Source organism: Embiotoca jacksoni, unplaced genomic scaffold (genome assembly GCF_022577435.1).
Source record: "Embiotoca jacksoni isolate LCO1_2020_lvr unplaced genomic scaffold, fEmbJac1.0.p SCAF_29, whole genome shotgun sequence".
Lineage (NCBI taxonomy): Eukaryota > Metazoa > Chordata > Actinopteri > Embiotocidae > Embiotoca > Embiotoca jacksoni.
The window spans coordinates 1371879-1399278 of NW_027185380.1; the positions used below are offsets into that span (position 1 = coordinate 1371879).

Here is a 27400-nt window from a genome sequence, read left to right on the forward strand (position 1 = left end):
TCAACAGTATTATTGTTATGTGATGAATTTTGCCAGAGGTGAGTTATTGTACAGTCTTATTGCGGTCGGCAGGAACGATCTCCTGTATCTGTCCTTGTGACAATAGCCGATAACATCAAATAATCCCTGGTTAAGCAGTGGATTTTGACACGGGGCTACTCTATAAAACAGAGCCACAACATTAGGTTACATCTTCATGCAGGTTGTTGTAAAACTGTAAAAATTCCAAACAAATTTTAAGGTAATCACATTATTACACGTAAATGTAATTGATCCACACTGAAATGACTTGCCCGGGTCCCCAGATCCTCAGGGGTCCCCTAAAGCCTCAATGTTCACCATGTGGCAATTAGTTTGTGATCACGGCTCCTGCACACTTTCTTTGTTTACAACGTGTGCATCGCTGAATTTGTGCTCCAACTATCAAAACTTATGAATACGTTGAAATGTTTCCACGCTGAATATTATTACAAATACGTTGCAAGAAATCAGCACATAGCTAATATAAATTGAAATAACTATAGTTATGGTGTTGGTTCCCTGAACATCTGATGTGTGCACATTTAAACACAGGATCCAAAAGCCGTTCCAACAGTTTATTTTGGTGGTTCAGGATTAACAAAGGAGGGATGGATGATTTTTTTTTTTTTTTTTTATCAACATGAAAGTATTAAAAACAAAGACAAAAATAAATACAGTAAATATCAAATCAACTGTTAGCATTAACAAATCACTGAATGAGTAAGTAAATAAGATTAACAAGGTTTAACTTGCATAGTTAATGCATCCACAAACATGGGTTTTCCATCCTCTTTAAAGGTGTCAAACATAGATGTCTAAAGTCCTATAAAGACATAAAACGCACATGAGATATTGAACAAAGGAAATGAAATAACAGGTGAGATTGAAGGTTAATTTTCACTTGCAGATTCTCTCTTTGTTCTTGTGTTTGGAGAGAAAGAGGCTCTGCAGGCCAAAGAGGCGGGATTTTATAGTTTATAGTTTCCTGGGAGTGCCCGTGAAATTGACACATCCAAGGACGTGGCGTAGATGTGAGGATGTCAGGTCTCTTCAACTTGTGATTTAACATCAGTTGTGTGTGTTTTTTTTTTTTATTTTTTAAAATTTACTACCCAAAGCCTCGTCACAAAATCGCTATCGTTTACATAAATATTTTTATGTCGAAAAGCAGCACCGGAAGTGGTCCTTTCTTCGTTGAATGTAACTTGATAGCGGTCCACCGCGCCCACTGGATGCTGGAGGCTGCCTGGGAGGCTGGAGCATCCCTCTTGTGTTCCCGTCCGACCCAGCACCAGTGAACAAAAAAAAAAAAAAAAAAAAAGCAGCCCGATGTCGACCTTCTGAGCAGACATGGGATGCATGTGGGGAGGGATCGGCCAGTTATCGCTGAGTTAGCTGACTCTGGCTTTTCTAATTCAACACTACGTGCAACACTATGGCCAAGCAGTACGATGTGCTCTTCCGACTCCTGCTTCTCGGAGATTCCGGTGTCGGGAAAACGTGTTTGTTATGCAGATTCACGGACAACGAATTTCACCCGTCTCACATCTCCACCATCGGTAAGACGCCTGCCCTGCCGGAGGGACTCGTTTCCTCGTTATTCTCCGCACTTCGTGTTAATTATCTCTCCCGTTTGTTTAAAAAAAAAGAAAAAAAAAAAAAAGAAAAGAAAAAGGTCTTCCGTTATATTCCATTGATGTCATTTGCGCATCGTTCTCTCTTTGTGGCTCGTCGGATTTTCAATGTAAATTCCTTTTTAAATTCGACCGGAGCTGGAATTCAAGAGGATGTGTGTTGATTTAGTCGGAATGGGGGAAATCATGTGGAATAAAGAGAGTGTTAACTATAAAATCAACGTGACTGCGTTGGCTGGAGAAGCCCTGATGGGGAAGAGCCAACACTTGGCAGCCATGCAGATGAGTTTACTAACTATCAGCACGGTGTCATACAGAATAAGAGCAAATGCATATTTTTGCGTATGAGAATATGATGGGTTTTTTTGGTTTTTTTTTTAATCGGGCAGCCTTGTTTCCTGTCAAACTGGATTTTTTGGGGTCCTGCTATCTGTTCGTTGGCTCCCCAGGGGGGGTTCCTCACCAGAATCCAGGAAATAGTTAGGCTACGTTTCTTCATTGTTTCCTTTCTTTCTGAGATGACTCATTGACATCTCATGATCAGTGGTATTGTCTGAAATCTTATCTTCACACTAAAAATGAAATTTCACAAAAGTAGTGTTTTGTTGTTGTGCCACTGGTTCATGCCGAGAATAAAACTGGAACCATGACTGACTGTTGTTTCTGGAGGATACATTTTTTTTGCGCGAGTTCGCTGTGCAGGGCGGACTTTGACGTGTTCGGCTTCGTCTCTGTTTGCAGATCAAACCACCAGCATCCATTTCTACGCTCGTGGGTTTGATGTGCTTTTGACTCAGCAAAGCTGCACCAGCCTCTGTCCTCACAGCTGACATGGAGGCTGCTTTGACATTGTTTGCAGTAATTGGCTATAATAGGGAGGACAAAATACAGACATCGCTGCGGGTGGAGGTAAAAGCCAGGAAATGTTCCCACTGGTTGTGATGGATAAGTGACTTTTTTTTTTTTTGTGTGAAAACACAGAGAACATGTTTTACAAATGAGCTCAACGGACTGATTCGTGAAACCTTGGTTAGTCTTGAATTCACACGCACCAAGAATACAATTTCACCACTATTTATCCATTTTAGCATAATTTATTACACATTATTTCTGTGCGTTTTAATGCAAGATTTCATCATGCTCCTCCTGCAACCTCCCCCCCCCCCCCCCAAAAAAAAAAAAATCTCATAATCAATATTGAGAGTCCCCCCCCCCCCCCTCTCATTACCCTGAACTTTAAAGGCTATTGCTGTTTCACCTGCTCCAGCCGTTATTATGCTCACGTGCTCGCAACGGCTGCGGCGTGCCTTTTTAAGTCCTACACCTATAGTGCTCCACAGGAAACCTCCACCCTGCTGAGTAATGCTTTACACCACCTCTGTTGTCTCTCACAAAGAAAGTTCAGCCTGTCTGAGCGTGTGGCAAGAAAAAAAAAAAGAAGAAAGATGGATGTCTTGATCTTTTTGGTTGCTTTTGTTGCAGCGGTGGTTCGGCTGGACGCGTCAGGAGTCGGGCTCTTGTTGTCGTGAAGTGCAGATATTCACGCTGGACAGAGTGGTTGCGGGCCCGCAGGTTGTGTCTATAAGCCACGCCTGGGGGGGAGGGGGGGTTTCACGGTCTGGCAATAATTTAAAAAAAACTCCTCTCCTCGGATTAAATGAGGTCCACAGAGTCCGAAGAGAGCGAAAGAGAGCGAGACCACCGTCGGTGCTCTCCTGTGGAGGATCAGTGAATAATTTCTCAACCTTCACTGTGACAGAGGGATACAAATTCTCCTCCATGTCGCCCTCATGGGTACCTCCATTATTCATCACATCCCTATACAGTCCACTCACTCACTTTTTGCTCTTAATTATCTCCAAAACTGCTTGGAGGCCCATAGCTCTTCAATTCCCCCTTCCCTCACCTCCCCTCCCCTACATAAACACAATAAGATAAACAGCTGATGAGTGTTTTCTTTAGCAGACAAGGAATTGAAAAGAATAAACTCCCAGAATTCTCCCAGCAAGCTGTGCGATGAAGAGTAGATGTTGATGTAGTATGCGGACGTGCTTCATCAGTCCCCGCTCTTGTGGGAGGACCTTCTGCAAGCTTTTGGATCCCTGCTTGATGGGATTTTCTGCCATCCAGCCACAAGAGCATTTAGCGAGGTCGGCCACTGACGTCTCGGGCCCGGCTCATGTTCCAGTTCATCTCGGAGGTGTCGGTGGGGGGTGGAGGTCACGGCTCTGTGCAGACCACTTAAGTTCTTTCACAACAGAAAACCATTTCTCTGTGGATGTTGCATTGTGCGCTGAGATGAAAATCTGCTTCAGAACCAAAACACAAACATAGTAGGACTGGGATGTCCACTGTTTACAGAGCAGGCATTTTTTTTTCTTCTTCCCTGTATTATTTTGTCTTCATTTTTAAGTGGCTTTTAAGTGCTTTTTATTTTTGGAATTCCATGAAACCTTTTCATTAATACAATAACTACTCTTTACAGGTCATGTGAAATATTGCATGTATATTTTCCTTAAGGAGTTCAAAGACGGAGGTTTTTGTCTTTGATTTGGGTCACTAACTCTTTTTAATACACAATACAGTAAATGGGATACTCAGAAATAGGACGACAGTAACCGGCTGTCGGATCAACAAAAGATATGACTTTGTTTCCTGCCTTCAGCTTTCTATAAAGTAAAAGCTCAAACTATAAAAATTCAACACCCTTGTTGACATATCCCATTTTATTTTTGCAGGTCACCGGAGGAGGCTTTAGAGAGAGTTTTTCCCTGTCGAAGAGCAGCTGTAGAGATGATTTACAGTCACTATTCAGTCACACCGCTGAGTTTAATCTTCCTCACCGTTACCTTGGCGGTCTCGCTCCCCTCTTCTCCCGGCTGTCACAGCATCTATAAAATATCAGCCCGGGCCCCTGCTCTATATCATAGCTCAATAAGCATCTGTCGTGGTGGCGGTGATCCCAGTGGTGTTGTGGTCACGGCCCGGTCGCACGCTCAGCTTGACAGAAGTGTGAAGGGTCAGGCACGGAGCAGAGCTGCCACAGATGGCTATCGTGTCGTGAAGAGGTTATCAGGGAAACAATGGCGCTGTCGCAGCCTCTGCTTCTCCACGACTTTCTAAGGAACATCGAGTCTGTGACCTTACATTGAGGAGGTGTTCCTGTTTGTTAGCCCGTTGGTTATAATACCAGAATTATTCCCCGTTGGCTCCGGTGCCGACGGTGAACCACGGCGTCCTCAGTTTGTGTGGCGTCGGGGATTTCTGTTGCACGTCTCCTTCCTCGCCTTTCCCTGTCATATCTCCAATGTGTTTTTCTCAGAAAGACTTAAAAATGCAACCAAAACATGCAGATTTCAAAGAAATTGGTGGACATTTGGGGAACAGAACAAGAAAAAAGTTTGTTGCGACTTGTAATGTCTCCATCAATCAATCGACCAATTTTTATTGACAGTGCAAAATCACTATGAAATGTGCTCCCAGTACACAATATATACAATAGACAACCACATTCAAATATCAGTGTCACCATTAGACCAATTCTATTGGTCACTTTCATATAACCTTTGAACTTTGAAGTATAGACTAAATTTGGACATCTTTTTTTTTTTTTAATCAGCATCAATATCAGATCGTTTCAATAATTAGATGACCAGAAATTGTCCAATATACATTTTTTTATTGACCCCTGCAACATTGTAAAACTCACAAAGATCAGAATTGATGCACCACAACCAGAAGATGGCTTCTTTTTTTTTTTGTTTTACTTCTTGCTATGACACTATCCACCATGTGCCTCCTGTGTTGACAGTTCAGCTGGAGATTTTTAAGAGTGTTACGCTCGAGGCTGCAAATGTCACAGAGTTGAGCTGCTACCCTCGAGCAGAGATCAGGAGTGTGCTGCAGAAGTTTGGTGAAAATATATATATATATATATATATATATATTTTCTCAACTCCAAACAGACATATTTTTTTTAGTCCTTTAGCTTCAACCAGTGCCGACTCGGCTAACATCACTGGAGGACATTCATCAGGTTTCCCGCGACTACGTCTGGAGGTACTTTCTACTACTTTTTTTTTTTTAACATCTGCAGCCGTTCTCCCCGAGAACTGAACAGACGTTGATTCGTAAAATCTTTTGTCAAATTTATATTTTGAAGATATGAACTCAGCTTGACATGCCCCTGTCCTGCTGTGCCCTAAAGACAACAGCTGCTGACAGCTGTTGGCTGCTCTCTGCTTGTAATGATAGTCACGGATGACGGATCCGTCCCCCAGTGAATTTGTGTCACAGCATCTGTCCATCCGTTAGTGAGCCTGCCACCATTACCTACAGCACACTGACACGTATTAACGTCTATTCCGTCTTGCACAGTCAAACATTGTCATCCTGGTAATTAGTGGAGTCAGTTTTGGGTATGTAGCCATTAGTTTTTACATGGCCCTCAGTGCTGATTGTGGAAATGCTGCCATGTTAAATTAACTGCTGTCTCTCATATTGTGGACTTTGTGCTTGTCTCCATTGTCACAGCTGCCTCTGAAGGGAAGAGCAGAAGAAGAATAACTATTTTTCCCCAAGGTGTTTTTTAAGATTTGGGATTTGACTTTTTTTTTTCTTTTAAAGCTACAGAAGCTGAGTGTGAGGTTTGCAGTAAACATGCGGTTAACTCAAATGTGTAGAAGATCACAGCCACAATTTATTTCAGTTCTGTTACCTTTATTTCCTACTGGCAAAGCGTGAAATAGACGCGCCTGTCCACTACAGCAACACAAGAGATAGCCACGCTTTGGCCTCTCTAGGTGTGACAGTTTCACGTTTGGTAGGCGTGAAACTGACACGCGTGTAAAAGTAAAGTAATAATGAATCATTTGTACAAAGGACATTCTTTTGATGGCAGGAGGGGTGACCTGGTTGCTTGAATCAGACACTACCTTATGGGAGTTGGAGGTTCGAATCCAGGAGGAGACAATATTGTTCTTGAGGTTTTTTTTGTTCCCTAACCCCCAACCATGTTTTTTTTTTGTTGTTGTAACCCCAACTATCTTTTTTTTTTTTTTTTTTTTTTTTTTTTTTATAACCCCAACCATGTTGCTTTTCCTAAAAGTTAAATTTTCCTGTAATCACTCCTGTTTCATTTCCATCCACCACAGAGAAACATGAAACTGTCACGCTTAGACAGGCCAAAGTGTGGCTATTTCACGTTTTGCTGTAGTGGACCAGCGTGTCTATTTCACGTTTTGCCGTGATACCGGGTTGCTATTTCACCAGGACAACAGACACATGTGGGTTCATATGAAACGCTCAATAAAAGCCCTAACACATCAAACAGTAGTAACAGTCTGTCAATCAAACGCTTTGGTGTTTGTTCTCTTGCAGACTTTCTTCCAGATAAATGCAACACATTGAGACAATTTGGGCTGCAGTGCAGATGCATGCACCTTCAATCTATCCTGTTACAGTAACAGTGAGGGCTTTCTTCACAGTTTCTCATGCAGATTGAGCCACTGTGCAGCAAGTGAAATGTCTGCTGCAGAGGAAGAAAACGGAACAATCTGAATATCAGGCTCAATAAAGAGAGAAATCTTGTATACCTTCACAATACTTTGTGTCGGGGGGTCATTCATTGCTTTCACGATCGTTTGCACCATGGGAGTGCACATCAATTCGCATGTCTCTTAATAAACAATGGAAAACAATCAGATGGATGCTGGCATAATTGATTTGTGTAACAGCTGGAAGCAGACAGTGTGGGCTGAAGCATCGCTTACAGTTTTCTGAAAATAAACAGACTGTCTGAGCCACATTGTGCTTCATTTCCATTTATGCTGTGATGATTTGTGTAGTTATCTTGATTTTCCAGACTTGGTCCCCGCTTTGTTGTGTGGAGACTCAGTGTAAAGCTGGAGAATCCATTAATCCGTATCTGCATTTAACACTTAAACCATCCCTATTTGCATGAATGAATTCTGACCGGAGCTTAAGACAGCGCTTATACAACTCGACAATAAAGCAGGACGGCAGCCTCTTTTCCCGTCGTCTCCTGTCTCCTCTCTCGTCTCGAGCCTCAGGCGAGGCAAGCCGCTGATATTTAGGCTGACCTTTCAGTTCGTCTTGGTCTGAATGCTCTCCAGTCAAAGGCAAAGGCCAGATTACGACTTAAATGAGGCCACATACTGTCAAGTCAGTGAACATAGAGCTTAAAAATCACCCGGCTATCGTCCGTCTTGTCAGCTGTTTCCGTACGTCACCGTCTGAATATAAACTTTGCAGAAATGCAGCTGTGAAAAATCACAAACAACAGTTATGTGAATCGATTGGGCTCAGTGGCTGTTTCTGTGAGCGTGATGCCGGCTGTGACAGCGGGGTGTTGAGTTTCAGGTTAATTGGGATGAACTGTTAATTGATATCTCAGGGAATTGTGATGGTCTCCAGAAGCCCGTGGGATTACTTTATATTGACTAAAATGCCATTAGGGATAAAAGAGAAGAAGAAAAGGGACAAGAAAAAAATGAAGTTGAAAGTGCGGTGTTTGTTATCCTATTAAGATGTATATTATACTCACAGTCTGTTGTTTATTTTTTATATTATTGTGGGTGTTTGTACATTATGGCCTTTCTTCCATGACTACAGTATTTTGAATGCAGCCTTCAACAATATTGGTGCCACAGTGTTTTATTCTTAAAAGAAACTTTTCTTCCACTCTGACCAGAATAAATTCCTAAAGAAGTAATCAATACTTAGATTTAGTTTGTTTTTGTATGTAAATGCAAAAAAACAACCAAACAACCCCCCCCCCTCCCTCCTCGGTGTGTGTGTTGGTCTTCAGCAATGCACACATTCCTGAGATGAATCTGAAATTGTCCCTTTCTGTGATTTTATATGAAAAATATTACAGTCAGTCATCTCTGATCTATTTGAGATGACTGAAATAGATCAGAGTTCACTGAAGCGTGTGCGACTTTATGCTTGAACCGCACCCACCCCCACCCACACAGCTCAGCTGCCTTTTTCTTTTTCCCCCTCATCATCACCTCTTCTGTTTTACCGTGCAGTGCTCAGTTATCATTTTGCCGTCTTTTTTTTTTTTCTTCTTCTTCTTATTTCGCCTCCCGTGCGATCGATACAGAGAACTGAACGATGATTCAGCTCACTGGATCATTAGCTGGGTCTTTCTAACAGGCTGATTATACAGGGATGGTGTGGCTCTCGCTGCGTTATTGCTCCCTCTGATGTTTCTAAGCTGGAGCGGATGCTGATCAACCTCCAGTCTGTAAAAAGACGTGCCCGGTTAATTGATTTAAGTCACTTGTTGGGTGGAGAGAACACACGCGTGAGAATATTCAGAGCGTTTAGGCTTTGCACGGATCTCTCTGTCTGGGTTTGGAGAAATATCAGATGAATCTCTGGATGTAATGTCGTGATTCCTAACCACATCTTCTCTCTTACAGGAGTCGACTTTAAAATGAAGACACTAGTAATAGATGGTATCAAAGTACGGATACAGATATGGTGAGAAATTGTTGTTGGAAGACCGTGTGCACGATATTAACAAAATGTTATTGCATATTTTATCTTGAAAGGTTTTGGTTTCAGTTATTTATAAATTTTGATTCCAGTAGTTTTAGACTCTATATGTTTTCATTTGGCTACTTTTGGGCCATCATAATAAAAGTCCTTTAATGCAGGTGTGCTGTCACAGATCTGCAATTAATATTGACTTTTATAAATCAATGTTATCAAAAAAAAAATTCTCTGCCAAGTGTTCATTTGCGATTTTCCAAATACATTAATCCAAAAAAAAAAATCTTAAAATAAAAATGTTTTCTTCATTATGCTGAAGTTGTTGCAAATATGCACTTCATGATGGTTGGTGGCGTTGCACTTTAAGGTACTTTTGCACCGCCCTCAGCCCGAGCTGTGCTATTTGCACTAAACACAAAGTACAGCCAGGAGTGATTCAACATTTGACTTGATGATGGTGCTTTAAAGTCATTACGTTTTAACATGGCAGTTTTTTTTCATTTCATAAAAATGTGAGATTTTTCAGGTACAAAATTATTATTGGGATTTTTCATTCTACGTTTCTGATCATAATGCTCTGAGGAGGGGTGCATTGGTGGGACGTGGACGTCAGTATTTCTGAAGTTCTGGTTACTGCCCTGCATGTCGTCACATTATAATCCCAAAGTGCTGTGTGTGCATATTCATGAATGTTTGTTGTCTGTGCAGGGACACTGCAGGCCAGGAAAGATACCAGACCATCACCAAGCAGTACTATAGACGAGCACAGGTAGGTGACCTTAGAGGAGCAGTGTGGAGGATTTAGGGGCCTTTAGTAGTGAGGCTGCAGATTGCAACCAACCAAACACCATCCTCTTCCAAGCATTTGAGAGAAAACACACAACAGGTCCTCTCTAGAGCTAGTGTTGGGTTTGTCCGTTCTGGGCTACTGTAGAAACATGGTGGTGCAACATGGCAGACTCCATGGAAGGGGACTCGCTCCCTTTATAGATATAAGGGACTCCTAAGGTAACAAAAACACAATGATTCTTAACTTTAAAGAATAATACTCTTATAAAAACATAATTATAGATATTATAATCAATTTCTACCAATAGAACTGTTACACACTGACCCTTTAAGTCTCCTCCATCCATTGGTTCTGCTGCAGCAAGTGATTTGCCACATATTAGTGTGATATTATTACTTCAGTGCTTAATAGAAATGTAATTTATTTCTGAAATTAAATTTGTTACAGCTACAAGATTAAGTCAGAAACTCCTTGGAGCTACGTCACTTACTATGAATCATTTAGGAGCTCTTCAGTTGCTCCATCTCACATTTTACAGCAGCAGTGATTAAAAAGATTTGATCTCACACCAGTAGTACTGGCAATGTGCCATCGCTCCATGTCCCCGCTGGAGGATTGTTGCTATTTGCCCTCTGCAGCTACACACAACCACCACCACCAGTCTGACATTGTTATCTTTGAATTTTGCCTTTGCTTTGGTTTGCTCAAGAAGTTAAAATGGCAGAAACTGAATTGTTTATTTACCGGACTCTGGCCATTACATTGTAAGCAAAGTTTCTTGTTCCTGTTCTGTGCTACAAAACAAGTCAGTGGATTTTTCATCCAGCTGGTGGCTTACATTGTAAAATACAGCCTGGTTTGTTTACAAGAACTATATTAATGTTTTCCATTGTACTGTTGTTGTTTTTTTTAAATGCTCCTATTAAGCATTGTATTTAAAGCATTGTATTTAAACATGAGTCTCTAAGGTGATTTCAGATATGCATGCTGTTTTTTTTTTATTTTATTTTTTTTATCTTTGACTGGCTCTCTTCAGGGAATCTTCCTGGTGTATGACATCACGAGTGAGCGATCCTTCCAGCACATCATGAAGTGGGCCAGTGATGTGGATGAGGTGAGTCACCAAGAATAGGGATTGAGAAGCGAGATAAATCAGGCGCATTGAAAAATCAAAACAAAATTTTTTCCACATTGTATAAAGGGAAAATACATCATACTGACTGTGAATTGCTCCCAGGTCGACAAAGAACAGATGCCTGACATGATGTGATAAAAACCAAAAGCACTGACCTGACAGCTGTACTGTGTTTATTATATTTCATCTTCAATTTCAAATATCTGTCATTATAGTTTAAAATATGTAGTCATGATCCTGTTTTTTCCTCTTTCAGTCCCTTTTTAATTTTTTTTATTGGCTCGTTTTTATAAAGCTGTCTCATCTGCCCCAACTTCCCCCTGTCATTTCCCAGATGATTTTTTTTTAATTTTTTTTAAAAATTCATTTAGTCATTATGGACCTAATTTCCTCTACGGGTCTTCTCTGACTATATTCTCTATTGATATTGGCACACTTCCCACTTTCTTTTAATCTAGGTCTCATTTCCTGAACACTGTCGCTCCTGTGTTTTCTCCCCTGCCCCTTCTCTTGACATTCAAAATTGCTCTCTCCTTTCCTGTCTCTTTTTAATTTTGTTTTTCCCTTCCTTATCTGTAAATCTCCCTTCATGTCCACATGACAACCCCGGCAGTATGCTCCCGAGAAGGTCCAGAAGATTCTGGTAGGGAACAAGGCGGATGAGGTGGACAAGAGGCAGGTGGCCACAGAGCAGGGTGTCAAGGTGGGTCCGTCACTGGCATTATTAGACTGGAATTACTGAACATAACTTTTCCACTTTAAGTTCAGTTTGGGTTACAATCATGTGAAATACTGGTATTATGTTTAAACCCACAGAATTTTAATTTCTATTAGAAACCACACCGTTGTAAAATGATAAATATGCCCAGCTAAATTTGTGTGCATGAAATAATGCACAAGAGATTTTGAATATTTGTTCCTGGTTTGCTGCAGCCACATGGTTTCATTCAGTTAAATCAGGCAGTTAAATTAAATATATAACATACACCGTCTGAATGGTTTAAAATTATTTTAATGTACGATTTTAAAGCTTTTTTAAGAGGAAATGAAAAGAAAAAAAACGTAGTTAATAAAAACTTGTATCCTTTTAAACCTTTTCCTTTGGGTTTTGGGTCCTGCATTCACCAACACTGTATACTGCTCATGTTTGGTTTGAGAAACTTTTGGTCTAGTTGCAATCAGACTTGAGTTTCTTATTCTTAAAAAAAAACAAAAAAACCCCTCAAAGGGCTCTGATGCAGCAACTTGACTTGAAAGGGGAGTGCGGATAAAAGAAGTATGATTTTGGGTTGTGTTATGTAAAGACAACACAGACCAGGATTCTAAGTGGAGTGAGTTTTATTCTGATAACAGACAGATAGTGCGGTCACTGGACTTTTCTTCAACATGTATCTTCAGGAGTGATACGCTTGCATGGACAGGTTAAACTGGGAAGAACGGAGGGTGGGCCATTTGTTTAAGGGCAACCACAGAAGTATTTTACAGTAACAGAGCAACTATCCGTTTTTCTATTACCTGCTTTATACTGCTTTACATTTACACGACAGGGAGAACATGCAAAACTCCTCACAGAAAGGAAGAGAAAGGCTTTAGCCAACCAGTGGGTTTGAACTCAACCCTGAAGCTGTGACAGCAGTGCACCACTTCAGTGACCTTGTGATACAATGGCAAGTGGAAGCAGTATTAACCATGTTGTCCAGACAAAGACTGGCTACTGCTTCATGTCCTGTTGCCTCACTTTTTTCCATTGAAAGCTGCACTTAAACACACCACTGCCTCTGAATGCCAACAGATAGTCATTAAAAAAAAATTTCCCCTCGGGGATTAATAAAGTAAATACCTACCTACCTACCTACCTACCTTAACATGTGTATGCTGTGTATTCTTCACCCGTGTGAGAGGAAATAACCAATCAGTAATCTGTACCCAAAAATCAAAACAAAAAGCCTTGAAGTGTTGTTCTCGTCACTGTTATGTGTCTTCCAGCTGGCTCAGGCTTACGGGATGGACTTCTTTGAGACAAGTGCCTTCACCAACCACAATATAACAGAGGTGAGGTCATCTTAAGCAATGCATGTAGACATGACAATATTAGAGCGGAAAATGAGTTGATCTCTCATCTTGATTTCCTCCTTGTGGCTATGTTTCCTTCCCAGACTTTTACACGACTGGCTGAACAGGTGCTGGCAGCCAACAAAAAGGACCTGGATCTGCTCCGGATGTCCATGAATGACGAGCTTGATCTTGCTGCTCTGGAGGAAGAGGAGGGACTCTGTGACGGCGCGGCCGGCGACCAACGCAAAGGCTGCTGGTGTTAAAGGAACAGTGTTACATTTTTACGGAGCATACAGTATGTTATCGCCACACACTTTGCACATTCTTGGAAAAATGCGTCTCCTTTTTTTTTTTTTGTATTAGCCTGACATAAAGTGGTCCAACTAGCTACAATTTTGAAACCAGCTGCTTCCCCATGTGTTTTTAATGGAGCAACGCCAAAAATACTAACAAACTGTTTGAGGGCAGTTTGAAGGATAAATGTGGAAACATTTTGCCATAAAGTGCCAAGTGTATGGTGAGTTAACCAACTGAAATGTCAAGATTTCCCTCAGTGGGACAGAATGTTCATTGTCTACGGCACTAATTCCTGCTCAGTGTGTCTTTGTTGTGACCAAATGCAACACCCTGTCCACCACAATTGACTTAAAACTTCCAGCAGAGCTGGGAATGAAGATCTGATCGTGTTTTTTTTTTTTTTTTTAAATACAGCAGTCATAATGTCGAGGAAAGGTTGTAACGTTTCACGATGTTGTATTTCACGTTACTTTGCGAGCGCCGTTTGGACGGCTGGGCGCCTCCAGTGGGATTGATTACATCTGGCCTTCATCTTCCCTTTCAGTGTTTCCCTTTATTTAAGTACTTGCACTCATATTCTGTGTTCCAGATGGCGTACCTGTGTACTAACACTCACTATTTTAAGTGCATGAGTGCGTTTACGCTCTCCAGTACAGAAATATGCGCTGCGAGCACCAGGATGACGCACTCAAAATGGTCCAAAGATGAGTGTGAAACTCTGCCCTGCGTTCTGAATCACACGGTTTCTTTTCACATTTAGTATGTACCGCCGCTGCCCTTACAAAGTACACACTGTTGCATGTAGTGTGTATACAATTGGGGACATACTACTTCATCATAAAAATGCGCCTTGAACTTTGACCCTCTTTGTCATATCCGTCGCGCGAAGTGAAAAGAAAAAGGATGCGATTTGGAACAAGTACGCTTCCTTTTAATGTCTTTTCCTCTCCTTCTTACTTTTGGGGAGCGGGGCAATAGAGCCACCAACTGTCTCTGCGGTTCAGTCGATCTTCCGCCACGCAAAGGATTGTGGGTGAGAACAGCTCGAGTGGCACGCTGGCCTGCACACTGTAAAATACAACCAGATGTAGTTGGACATCCTGGTCGTCTTGACCGTTCAACATACTATGTTTTCGGACATATTTACTCTTTTTCTGGTATACTAATATGATAGTATGGATACTGGAACGCAGGGGCGGACACGTTTCGCCATCTTGGCTGCATAGAGGAAGGGAGCGGGACCACCAAAGTAAAGAATTTTCGAATTAAGGCGTCTGAGGAAGCTGCAGCTGTTCCTGAACACCTCACAAAAGTGTTTCATTTTCACTGCTGCTGCTGACCAGAAGCCTTCAGTGTGTTTATTGAGTGTGTTAAATCAGAGGACATGAAAACACATTGATTTCTGGGTAACATAATTAAAGCTGCAGATCTTTTGGTTGGTGATGTGTTTACTTGCTGAGGTTCGTGTGCGATTTGAAGCAACACTACTCTGTCTAAACACCTGCACTACATGAGTCCTAACATATCGGAGCGCTATTTGTTAGTGAACTGAGGGAAGTATGTCATTTGGTACACAACAATAGCCCTTCTACTGTTGAATGCTTTAGATGTAGTGTAAGGGTTTACCACAAGAGGGTGGTACTTGCATTGCAAAAACAGCACATGCACTGGAGATATGTTCAGTGGCAAGTCATCCTAGTACCCGGTTTCCTTTTTTTCTTTTTCTTCTTTGGTTGTAACTGCACTTGCAACGGCTACCTTTTAAAGGAGTGAAAGGATTCTGAAAATATGCAGCCATTTTATCATTTTCTTGCATTTTTTTTTTTTTTTGTCATGCAAATGTTGACCACACAGGACATTTTGCTGCTTGTAATATCATCCATCTAAGTGGTCACACATTCCTGCCTGAGGTGTTAACATGAGGGAAATATTGAGAGCATAATTATTCAATTTTCCTGTAGCAAGACAGAATATATTTATTTTATAGTGTTTGTTTATAGCAGATGACGTCATACTGCCCATTGCATTGTACATAGCAGGTTTTTCCAAAGCATCTTGGATTGATAGGATCACAAGCATTCATACGCCATGAATTTTCCTGTATTACCATTTGAGGGCTGTATAAAAAAGTCCACATGGATATTGTAGATGGTCTGAAATATTCCCTTTGTGAAGATGATAATGTTTTGATCATTCTGTCCTTTTCTCACTGTTTTGTACAGAGTCTGGTGGAGATGCCAGTTTTTTTTCCCCCCTCAGTTTAAAAAAAAGGACGAGTGAGAAGTTCTGCATGCGATTCACTCTTCTTTCCTGTCTTTTACTGCAACTTCAATGAAGTTAATAACCACCTGTACAAGTATAGCATTTGACCAGAGTTGCCTGTTGGAGAGCTACACTGAATGACCAACATAGGAAGAACTTTGGCTACATTTTTTTGCAACTTAGTTTGACTAAATGCTACTCAAAACAAACAAGTGTTAATGTGTGCAACATGTGAAATGGCAGGATGCTGTATACTGAATGATGTTCTGGACTGAGCTCTAGATACACGATGTATCTCTGTTGTTTTCAGGAACTTTTTCTTTCTTTCTTTTTGACGACTTTAATTGTATTTGTGGAAATATATTACATGCAACATGTAAAATGCAACATGTTATTCTTGGAGAAAAGATGTCAGTAAAAACTTGCAGATATATAACTGTGCAAAAGATGTCTTCTTGACAATGTAGAGATACAAAGCATGGTCTTAATTATAATGCATAAACAAAAACAGTGATGTGTAGACTGTGCATATTCCCCGTTTTGACACATTCATATTGCACTGCGTGAAGCTACGTTTGAGCATCACTGTGAATATTATGACTGAAGAAAATACAGGCAGCTTATGAAGACTACAGGTGACATTTAGGAGTACAGATGTGATGTATTTGCAAGCCAGAAGGTGCTAAATAGTGATGATGTGATTTGACACACTGCTTCATGTTGCTATGAGTTCCTACTGGCAGACACATTTACTGGATTTCAACCATCCAGTCCATGAATACACGCAGATGGCAGCACATGGAGTTTTGTCCTTGTGACAAAATAGTATGACATCTGTTGAATGGAATAAAATATTAGATGTAGTAGTGGTGAAAATAAACAGGGAAAACTACATTAAAATAAATCTAGATTATAGAGTCACAATCAACATGATTATTTAGAAATACATATAGGGGTGGGCAATACAGATACAGTCTCAAAAGTAAATTTGTATTCCCATATTGTGATACAAATTCATTTTATGGAAGTTCAGTTAAGAAATCTTTTATTACCACATGAATCACAATGAGAAGCGTGCATGATCTATGAGCTACAGACTGTCACTGATTTGTAACACCCAATACGATGACCTAATGTAAACAGAGGTAGTAACAAATACCTCGGTATAAACAAAGTGACAAAAAATTGTTGCTCAAATTTATTAGCCTTTTCTAAGCTTTCGAACACATCTGTTCTTGGTCTTCCTTTAGGAGGCGTCATGAAAATAGCTCAACTGTCATTACGTGAGTTAACTACTTACCTGGCGGTACAAGGCAACTAAGCAAATGCCATCTAGTGAGACTGAGATGCAATTGAAAGCTCTTTTTTTAATGTCAAAGTACAGTTTCCACAATCAAGAATGAACTTTACAAGATTAGAAACATATCTGGGGGTTAAAATATTTTCTTGTCTCACAGTCTCACATTATTATTACATCACTAAATGGATCAATAGATATCATGACGCATGGCGCATGTATGCATGTTAAGTCATAATATCTGAAATGAATCTCAAAAATAGATTTTTTTTTTTTTTTGTGCAGGTTAGGTAAACACTTCTCTGGGCAGAAGTTGACACAAACCTTCATGTCACCTCTTAATTTAACCACTAGATGACAGATTCCCCCCGTCAGCACTGTACTGGATGAAGAGCGTAAGGCACTTAAAATGTGTCATGGTGTGAGAGTTTCATTAGTCATTGATGTTGCACAGGGAATATTTACAACAGCCAATAAACAGTCCAATCAGTGACCACATACAACTCTAATTGCCATCTGGTTGTCAATTTTATTACACATAACTTGAATGCTTTAAATAGCCCGTTGCCCACATTATTCCGAAGCCCTCTGAAAGACAGGCAGTTTTCTTCTTTCACATTCATCTAGCATAAACAGGAACATTGCAATAAATAAATGTTTCATTACTAGTCAGTGACTGGGGTTTCTCAGTGAGAATTACAACCGAAAAAAAAAAAAAACAGAAAAGAAAGCTGCAAAGCTTTTGTTCATCACCTCATCTGAGCTGTTAATGTTGTGAACTCATTAAAGCTCTTTGGGTGACATTAGCATAACGATGAATATGCATGTGGAACTGTTGTGTGGTTGAAAGATGTGACAGCTCAGTATCTATCACAGGGCTGAGTGACACACGGACACACGGACAGAATAACGAGCCGGCTTGCACGCTGACACATGGCGCCCACGCACACACGTATACAGTATACACATGTATATGTACACAAGGAGGGAGTTCATTGTTGCTGTTGTGAGCTGAAGCTGTCATCGTTATCGTCATCATCATCATCCTTTTGCTGCAACACAATGCCCCGCCACATTACTTCAGCTGTCTGACGTTCGGCCATATGGTGTGTGTGTGTGTGTGTGTGTGTGTGTGTGTGTGTGTGTGTGTGTGTGTGTGTGTGTGTGTGTGTGTGTGTGTGTGTGTGTGTGTGTGTGTGTGTGTGTGTTTGGGAGTTGCGGTGATACAACTGTATCTGTGTGTGGGAAAGTAGGAAGGAAGGAGAAGGACAGTCAGGCTCCCTGATAAGGACAGGTGTGGAATACAGTGAATAGAGTTCATTCATCTTTGCACAAGAGACAGAGCTGAATTCCCTTGATCTCTGCACTACACGAGCTTTGGTTTGTACAGATCTGTCAACATGAGCTCCACACCGAGCACATAGGAGGAGAGATACTGGGTAAAGTTGTTTTAACATACTATATACTACTACTACTACTACTACTACTATTGCTACTGCTACTACTACTACTACTGGTAACAATAAAATAAAATATGAAGTTATTTTGATAGAGTAGTCTAGAGTACCATATTAAACTTGTGGCCTGGCTTTTGGATACTACTTTTAGTTTGAAGTTACTTTCACTGTCTAAGCAGTCACTGCTAACGTTGTCGTGTCACAAACAGAGAGCCAATGTCCCATCGTCTTCTCCAGGTTAGAAACCATTCAAATAGGATTCCTTCATGATTTTAAGAAACTAAAAAAAAAAAAAAAAAAGAAGTTTGAGCTCTCTTCTACTTTGTACCTTCTCTGCATACTGAAAACCATTTGGCCCTCACTGTCCTGCTCTTGTTCCAGCGTCATCAGGACTACTCACGGCCATTCGACTGGCCATTTGAGCTGACGACATTTAGCCCACAAAGGTTTGTGGGTGAGAACAGCTTCAGTAAATTAGGAATTACAAAATGTTGGCCACTTGGGACACCAACACAATCATACACCCTGCTGATATATTATCACCTTATAGAAAGTTCATGCATTATATAATAAAATGTATGTATTATATTGATGTGTCAGCAATCACAAGCTTACACCCCAATCTGGTATCACACCAAAGCATGTAATACAGCTGTCAGTCCGCAACACAATATTGTGTCAGTGTCACGTTTTGCCTTGCCAAAGTGTGAGAAGTCTTTGGTTTGGGCTGCAGACTTTATATAAAAGGTTTGGTCCCCTAAAACCATGTGGTTAGATTATGAAAAGATCATGGTTTGGGTTAAAAGAAAGTCATTTTACATAAGTAATGTTATGTAAGTCATGTAAGTTAGATGAATTATGTCATGTAAGTAACTATGTTCCTTGAAAGAAAATTGCTTTGATTTTTGCTTTCTCTTTGACTGAGCACCGATGTCCTGGAAAAGAGGCCTGTGTTTGTTCCCTCCAACCACCCTACCCACCCACATGCAGACTTTATCACTCTTTGAATTTCTTCTCATGACCTCCTTCTTTGTCCCTTTTTATACATGCGTGTACTTTTCACGTCTAGATGAGGCAAAAACGTGACAATGACACGTTATCCTCCAGTGGACTGATGGGTGTATAACAAGCTTTGGCATGATACTGGGTCATGCACCCATTTTTTTTTTAAGGGGGACAACATCCTGTGGATTTTTTTTTGTCTTTTATTTCATTTTTGATATGAAAATACAGATTGGTGCATCTTTAATAACAGTCATTTCTCCCCGCTTCGTGGCTGTTTTCCTGCGACCATGACTTGACGAATCATTTTTGTCATTATCACAGTCTTCTGACATTTTGAAAAATACCTACAGGCCACTTTGTAATGGTTAATAATCCTGCAATGTCCAAATGACAACAGAAAACAAAACCTGTGAAATAATCCCACACTTGACCGTTACATAAGAGTGTGTAATAGTCCGCTGAATAAGCCTGTGATTTACTGTCTAGCAAACTGATGACCAAATTAATGAGGTGTCTCACTGGTAAAAAATGATCCGTGCCATAAAACAAGTGCCAGTCAAAACAAAGAAATGAACCATATCAAGCAACATTTTATTGCGACAACCACATTGTGCATTCAAGTGATCACAGCCACTATTACTCATGAGATGACGACTTCATGCTCAGGCCACTGGGGGCCCCTTTCTACACACCCACTCCTCATCCTGAAATACCTGCCTGGCATCTTTAATTAAATACTGTAGCACCCTGCCAAGCCAGCCTCAGACCCCCTCCCTCCGCACTGCACTTCCCAGCATCTTCACCAGTGCCTGCTTTCCAAATAGAGCTATAGCTTTATGGTCACAGTGAGCCAGGAAATCAAATGAGAAAATAGACTCTAAATCACACATTCAGATGTAGCGGTGTAGGTGGAAGGTTTCTTGTACAGCCAGATCTAACATTGAATCATTTTGTCCTCCATTTTCCTCATGCCACCTGTGCTTTTTAAAGCTACCTGTGTTCTTGAGAACCACCTCCATTCATTCTCTTTAACAATATGATCTAAAAAACAAACTGAGTGGGCAGGCATGGTCTGCGGCTGAAACCCAGAAAACAACAGAGGAAATCTGCCTGACTTTCTTTTCTTTTCTTTCTCTGTGTTGTTTATTTTGTGATGAACCACAACTCAAGTCTTCTCAGGGCATTTTAAAGAGTAAGTTCGAGACCTAACAATATTATCAACTAAAACAATTAGTTATTTTTCTTGTTCTTTCTTGATCTTGCACTTCTTATTCAATGTGTTGACTGAGTTCAAAGAGGCAAGAGTTGGAAATGAGGAAGCTTCCTTTGGATGAGTAGGTACTGTATGTAAATCTGTGAATAACAAGTGTTTTTTAACAATATACTAATGTTTATCAAACTGCAGTGTTCAGTATGCTACCAGTCAATCTATGTGTTATTTTATGTTTAATGTGATCGGTATCACATATAGAATCAAATCTGGAAAATATTATGATCTGATACAGAAGACAGACAACATATTTTTCTCGGTGGAGACCAAAACAAAGCAATAAATGAGTTAATATTTGACTTGCATTTATCAGGTGGACAAAGTTGTGATTTAAGATTAATATTAATGATGCTACGTTCCCCAGGCAAGTGTTTTTTATGTATATATATTTCTAGTCATATCCACTTTATGAGGTGTTGTGTTTACAGCTTGTTCACTTTCACCAGATATCATGACCACGACATCTCAGAAGAGCATTGAGGGACGTTCACTTGGACTCAAGGATGACCGATCTAAAATTTGGTGGTCAACAGTCAAAAGTCACTGTGACCTCATAAAACATGCATGTGGCCATAAATTAAGAATTAATGTCCAAATTTGGACAAAATTTCACGCAAATATCTATGGGGATAGAATGATGAAGTGGCCTATTGTATTGTATATCCAAAAGTTCATTGGTCAACTTCACCATGACGTCATAATGTTCTGCAAGAACACAGTCATTATTGAACACCATAACTCAGGAATAGGAGGGGAGATTTTGACCTTTTAACACTAAAAAGAAAGTGAATATTGAATTTTTCGATTCAACAGGTAGACAGAAACAGGACCCCAAAGGGATAATCATCTTTTTCTATTTTGAAATACTCAACTGATTAGGAGCACATTTGCAGTATCAACTTCAGAAACTGACCAAAAAGTTCGGTCAACTAAGTCACGTGGAATTGCTGTGAATGTGTGTGTGTGTGTGTGTGTGTGTGTGTGTGTGTGTGTGTGTGTGTGTGTGTGTGTGTGTGTGGTGGGGGGTGGGGGGGGGTGGGGGGGGAGGGGGTGCTGACATCAGTGGCAATAAGCAGCCGCGTAGCTTTCAAGTGAACAGTGTGGTAGCAGACATGCAGCAACAAATTGAGCAGAACACTGACGGCTTCAATCGACCACCATGATGAAAAGGGTGTGTTGCGTGTGTGTGGAAGTGTGAGGATGTGTGGTATGTGAGTGTAGCAGTGGACTTCAGTTGTTCTTACTGAGCTCTCTTGCAGAGTTTGCTTCATTTGGCAAAACAGGTTAAAGGTCCCCATGAAAAATGCAAATTTGAACTACAACATGACAAATAAATTCCTCAGATCTCCTGCTGAAGACCTTGTTGTAGGATTAAAAGCGACAAACGAAACTAAATTGACTTTAATTCTTTTGTCAAAGGCGAACGTGTTTCTGTGATTCAGGTGTGTTTCGGTCAGCCTGGATAACTATTTTTAATCACTGCATGGTGAAATGTGTTTTTGGTTGGTGAATCACTGCATCAGCAACTTGTCTCAAAGAAGCCTTAATCCTGATTTCTTCCTTTCAATCGCGTTAGAAACACTTAGCATTGGAGTGTTCCTGCATTTGAATCCAAGATGTAAGGGGGGGGATTTCTGTTTGATGATTAATCACGCTTACTTTCTACTTCACAGGAGACGTGAACATATGCTGAATGCAGGTGCACGTACATATACACATTCACAAGAGACTGGTGGAGCTTCCCAACATCTGAGCTGGATCCTACCTTCTCCTTTTTTTGTAATATATATTTTTTTTAATCTTGGCCCCCAAATCCCATCAGAGTGTGTCCGCATCCTGGCCAACCACCAGCGTGCCTCTGCCCACGTCTCCTCCCCTAATGTGAAGTTGGAAATCAAAAACACAACAACTCCAATGTCTCCTCAGGACAACTAGTGTTATTTTTGGTGAGGAAATGTTCTGTATGCGATTGTGTGCACGTGTGGTGGGGGCGGTCGGTGTGATTGAGAGGCAGTGGAGGAGGAGGACTGTGTGTACTTATACATGTATAGGTGTGTGTGTGTATGTGCCCTTATGTGCATACTTGAATAGGGTCCAGCTTCAAGTCACTTGTTTTTCTGCAGGGTGTTGTGATGTCATCCTCCCACCTCTCCGCTGTGTTTTCGCACCAGTGTGAGTCACCCCGCTCCAGCTCCCTTCATGGGGAGATGTGCACGCATTGCCAAACGGGAGGTATTTTGAACTTGATTCCGTCTATGCCTTATGCCTTTTCAAACAAATCTTGAAAGAGTTTTTCTGTAAGTTCTTACTCTACAAAGGAGGACTGGGATTCAGGGATCCTATATGCTGTGCTTTTGACAGGCAGCTCGGATGTTAATCCTACGAGAAGCTGCCAGCCTCTTTACCTCATGTAATAATGGGTAACAATATACATACGTCTCTTCATAAGTAATACATTTCTCAGAGTGGTAATGGGGTTTTTCCTGGAGCATGCCCATTAATAACCAAAAATCTGTAGCAGAAGAAAAATGAACGTGAAGATTTCAACACCTTTTGGCTCTATTGCTGCTTTAGCTTCAAAACTTCAGCAAACAAATAACAACATTATTTTTCGCATGCATTGCAGATTTTTCATCTTCTTATCTGCTGTCAGACTGCAAGTAAAGGTAAAATTTAAAGTGGATGATGGAATGCCTTTCTATTTCTTACATTTAACAGGTTCAGCGTCTGGTTTACGGGTGAAGCTACACCCATAAAACATACACATTGTAAATATTGATAATCTATTCTCTCCGTAGTCTTGTCTCTGGTACTGTATGTTTTCTTAGCAACTGGCACTAAACTTGATGGACGGGACTTAAAGGTGTGTCCAAATATAGTTGATTGCATAGCTCTTGCGATGAAGTGGTTTATTTGTCTTGCTCTAACTGCTTCAAGTATGCCTGAGCCGTGCTTGCTCCTAGCTACGGACTCCAACAAATAATGATAAGACTTTAACATCTATAGGTCCAAAATATGCAATCATTTACTCTAATTTGCTTCTGAAGTTTAAGTTTGTGGTAACAACATGATTTGAATGACACTTTTTAAAAATGAGAAGATTGTCAGTGACAATAATAGAAAAATCTTAAGAACAATGGTGATCCCCCGACTTTTCATACCAGCTCATCAAAGTTCTCACTTATTCTGTAAAATACTTCAACATCTACTGGATGAATTGGAACATAATTTGGTACAGACATTCGTGGTGCCCAGAGGATGAATCCTGACGGGTTTTGTGATCCCCTGACAATTCCTGCAGATTTACCATGTAGCAGAAGTTTTTGTTTTATAATGGAATGTTTTCACATACACTGGACTGATTGTCATGAAATTGAGCTCACATACTCATTCCTCCCTTCAGGATAAAAATTTGAATTACTTGTTATTGAGTATAATTTATTGGTCAACATTTTGTTGACTAATGCTTGATGACATTCCCATTATTCCCAGTTGTACTTCATGTATGTGTGTTAACATAATTACACCCTAAAAAAAAATATTGAACATCATTCCCGGCTCCACATTAGCATGTTAGCATGGTCATTGTGAATACAGTAGAATGTTGATGTTTTCATTTAGCTCAAACCACAGCCTGACAGAGCTGCAGACTGTTCTGCAGCCCGGTCTTGTTTCAGTGTTGTTGTTTTTTGTTATTGTAAAATCCTTATCTATGATGATCGCATGTAAAAGGAATACAAATCCTTTTTGTCTCAAAATATCCCGTAGCTAAGATGCTCGGGCCAAGAAAAAAAAGACGGAAGGGTTTCCTGGGTATTTGTTCTTTCTTTTGAAATAGTGATTTGACAGAACATCCTGAATAGCCGTTCTCCTCCTGTCTATTCTACATCTGCCACTCAGCCCAGCAAATAACACCACAAGCCTACCCTCACAATAACGTTGTGCAACAAAACACTAATTGCACACACACTCCAATCAAGACACAGTGGTCTCCACTTATGAAAAACAAGCACATCAAATGCTGTCTATTTTCAGAGCACACTGTCTGCATTACGCCCCTTAGTAAGGGGGACAAAAGAGCCAGTGTGTGTGAAAAGAAGTTGTCGCCTTTCTTCATGTCAATCTCTATTAGTGTAGGAGCGCCGTTTGAGTGGAAGTTTGTGAATGAGGCCCATTCTTTTTATTCCTCCGCTTCCAGGGGTAACACAGCCAGGAATTCCACCCCTCTCCCTTTCTGGGTGACCGCAGTCATGTGTGCAGTAGGTGGTCGCTCCACGCCTGACTTCACTACTTGACATTTTAATATAAATCTGACATCTAATAGTTGACTGCTTCAGTGTCACAATCAGGCACGATAACATCTTGCAGGGTATAGAAAGGTCACACTGGAATAGATTCGGGGTCAAAGACTGAACTCCTGAAACAGGCCAGCTCTTCTTTCCTTAAAGATCAGTCTACCACTAAGACAGGACATGAGAAGTAACAGTGGACATACAAAGCAAGATTTCTCTAGTGTCAAACAAAGTGCAGGATATTTTTTTCTCACAAATTGTATACAACAAACTTAATAAGCAGGTTTTGAATATTTAATGAAGCCATTATGGATAAGTGCTAGCATACCTAAAGTATATCTAAGTATACTATGGAAAAAACACTTGATGTTTAAGTGCAGTGTTAACATACACTATTATCCTGCAATACAATACACACAAGAGAAGAAAGTAAACAATAATTGAATAAGTCTTAAATCTTTGAAAAACATGTTGCTTTCTTTTTATTAATCTTCGAATCTATTAGGACCATCATTCCCTGTAAAAAGCAATAACAGTTTTTATGTGTACTAACTTTGAAAACAATTAGTGTGTAGTATGAAATTGGGACATAATAACTGATATTGTACATAAACAGAACAAGTATCTAGTACATATTGTATACAATTAGTATGGAATTGGGACACTCCAAGGTTTTGGCTCGACAACAACAGTGTCCCAATTCACAATTTCGAACTATAAATTGTAGCTCTTTTTTTTAATGCGGGACTGAATACCAATTTTTTTTTCTTGGACAGATGTGGAAAAGGGAGCTAGTTTGAAATGAAAATTAGATTTTAAGTTTGCCCTTTAATTTGCAATGATGAACATAAATATTTTAGCATTTCCTGATAGTTTAAAAAAAAAAAGAAGTATTTTACTTGTGCACAAACTCTTGAAATACTATAATAAATATGCTAAACTTTCAAGATTAGTAGAAATGCACCAGTCCAACATGTTGGATCAGTATAGACATCAATACTGAGATTGAGCTGGGTATCTGCTATGATAGCATTTTATTTGTCAACGTTATAACACAATTCGTTGTTTTCATCGTCCGTATTGTGTTGAATTGGTTTCAATCAGGAGTGAATAAGTTGGATTTGTACATCCCTGTAACTCCTAGTATCTCTGATACATGTAGCTACAAGACTGTTTTATTTTTTAGGTCTGAATAGAGACTTCAGATGTTGTACCTGGAATCTAAACTATTCTCCCAGTTTGGGGGCCAAAACCTCTACTTCTCCTATTACTTCTGGGAAACCCTTTGGACTTCACTCCACATCTGTTCCAGTTGTTCCCCCAGCGCCCCGCTACTTCTTGATCTTCTCATGCTCCTTCTTCCTGATGCCACTGTCTGCTGGGACCGTCACATCTATCACAACACGAACCTCTTCTGCTCCGCGTCGACCACAACTATGTCTGGTCAGCCTGGACACTCAAGTCCCGCCGGATCTTTGCTCTTCTCTCCTCAGTGGTGTGTCCCCACTGGGACTTGGGGATTTCTAACCCTCACTCAGCAGACATGTCCCAGCCACATGTTTATGCCTCTCAGTGTATGCAGACCCAGCTTGGATCTCACGCCCTGCTACTATGTGCTGGACTGTCTCACCTTGGGTCCCGTCTGCTGTGGCTGACCCATGCCTCTATGGATCTGGTGCCTTGTGCCTGTTCTTGTCCCGCTATGATCCGAACCCATGCGCTGCCCTTCAGCATTTTCTGGCCACTTTTAGGATTTCTTGATGTCAGCCATTTCCTTCATCTACCGATGATAAATCCCATGATGTCTTCCAGGATATTTTTTTCTTCCTCTTCATCACCATTTGTGTTCTGCAGCCAGGAGTTTATTCCCTGGAGCCACATTCCTGATGCAGTTATGGATCCTCCTTGTTTCATCATGGATAGTGGCTCGCTAAGCCTTCCTGTCGCTCTGTTCGTTGCCCGTAGAGTCTCAGGTTGCTGGACTTTAGGTGGAACACTCCCTGCATTGTGAGGAGTTTTTGTGTCTCGACGTCAAATGGCATCTATCTCCTCCTGTGGCCGCCTTCCTCCCCCAGCTGGGTATCTGATGAGTGGGTTGGATCTTAATTATACAGCTGAACTGAGCACTTGTCTCATATATAGAGTATATACGTTGTTTGTGGAATAAAGATATTGCTCGGGTTTTCTAAGGTTTTATCTTTCTAGAGTTGCATTTTCCGTTTTACACTGAAGGGAAATGAGCTGGAAACTGAGTTTTGACTTTGACAGCAAGAAATGTCAGCAGCTGCTAAAGTGTTTGTTGCATCATTAGTATACAAACGGAAGGGCACACATAATTTCCTCTGCATCAGGACTTTCTGA

General features: G+C 40.6%; 1 protein-coding gene across 2 annotated transcripts in view; it reads left to right on the top strand.

Annotated features, from left to right (window-relative positions):
* The window catches only part of rab15 (RAB15, member RAS oncogene family), a 17321-nt gene extending 1167 nt beyond the window's left edge, over positions 1-16154 (top strand). Inside the window, exons 1-7 of one of the 2 annotated variants that reach the window (XM_069161621.1) lie at positions 832-1580; positions 9107-9167; positions 9888-9948; positions 11006-11083; positions 11718-11807; positions 13091-13156; positions 13261-16154. In XM_069161621.1, coding sequence (XP_069017722.1) covers positions 1457-1580; positions 9107-9167; positions 9888-9948; positions 11006-11083; positions 11718-11807; positions 13091-13156; positions 13261-13422 — 642 coding nt within the window. In that variant the 5' untranslated portion in view covers positions 832-1456 and the 3' untranslated portion in view covers positions 13423-16154. Of the gene's footprint in view, positions 1-831; positions 1581-9106; positions 9168-9887; positions 9949-11005; positions 11084-11717; positions 11808-13090; positions 13157-13260 lie in introns of those variants that run through there. The other variant, XM_069161622.1, reaches the window with a different exon arrangement.
* The last annotated feature ends 11246 nt before the right edge of the window (positions 16155-27400 follow it).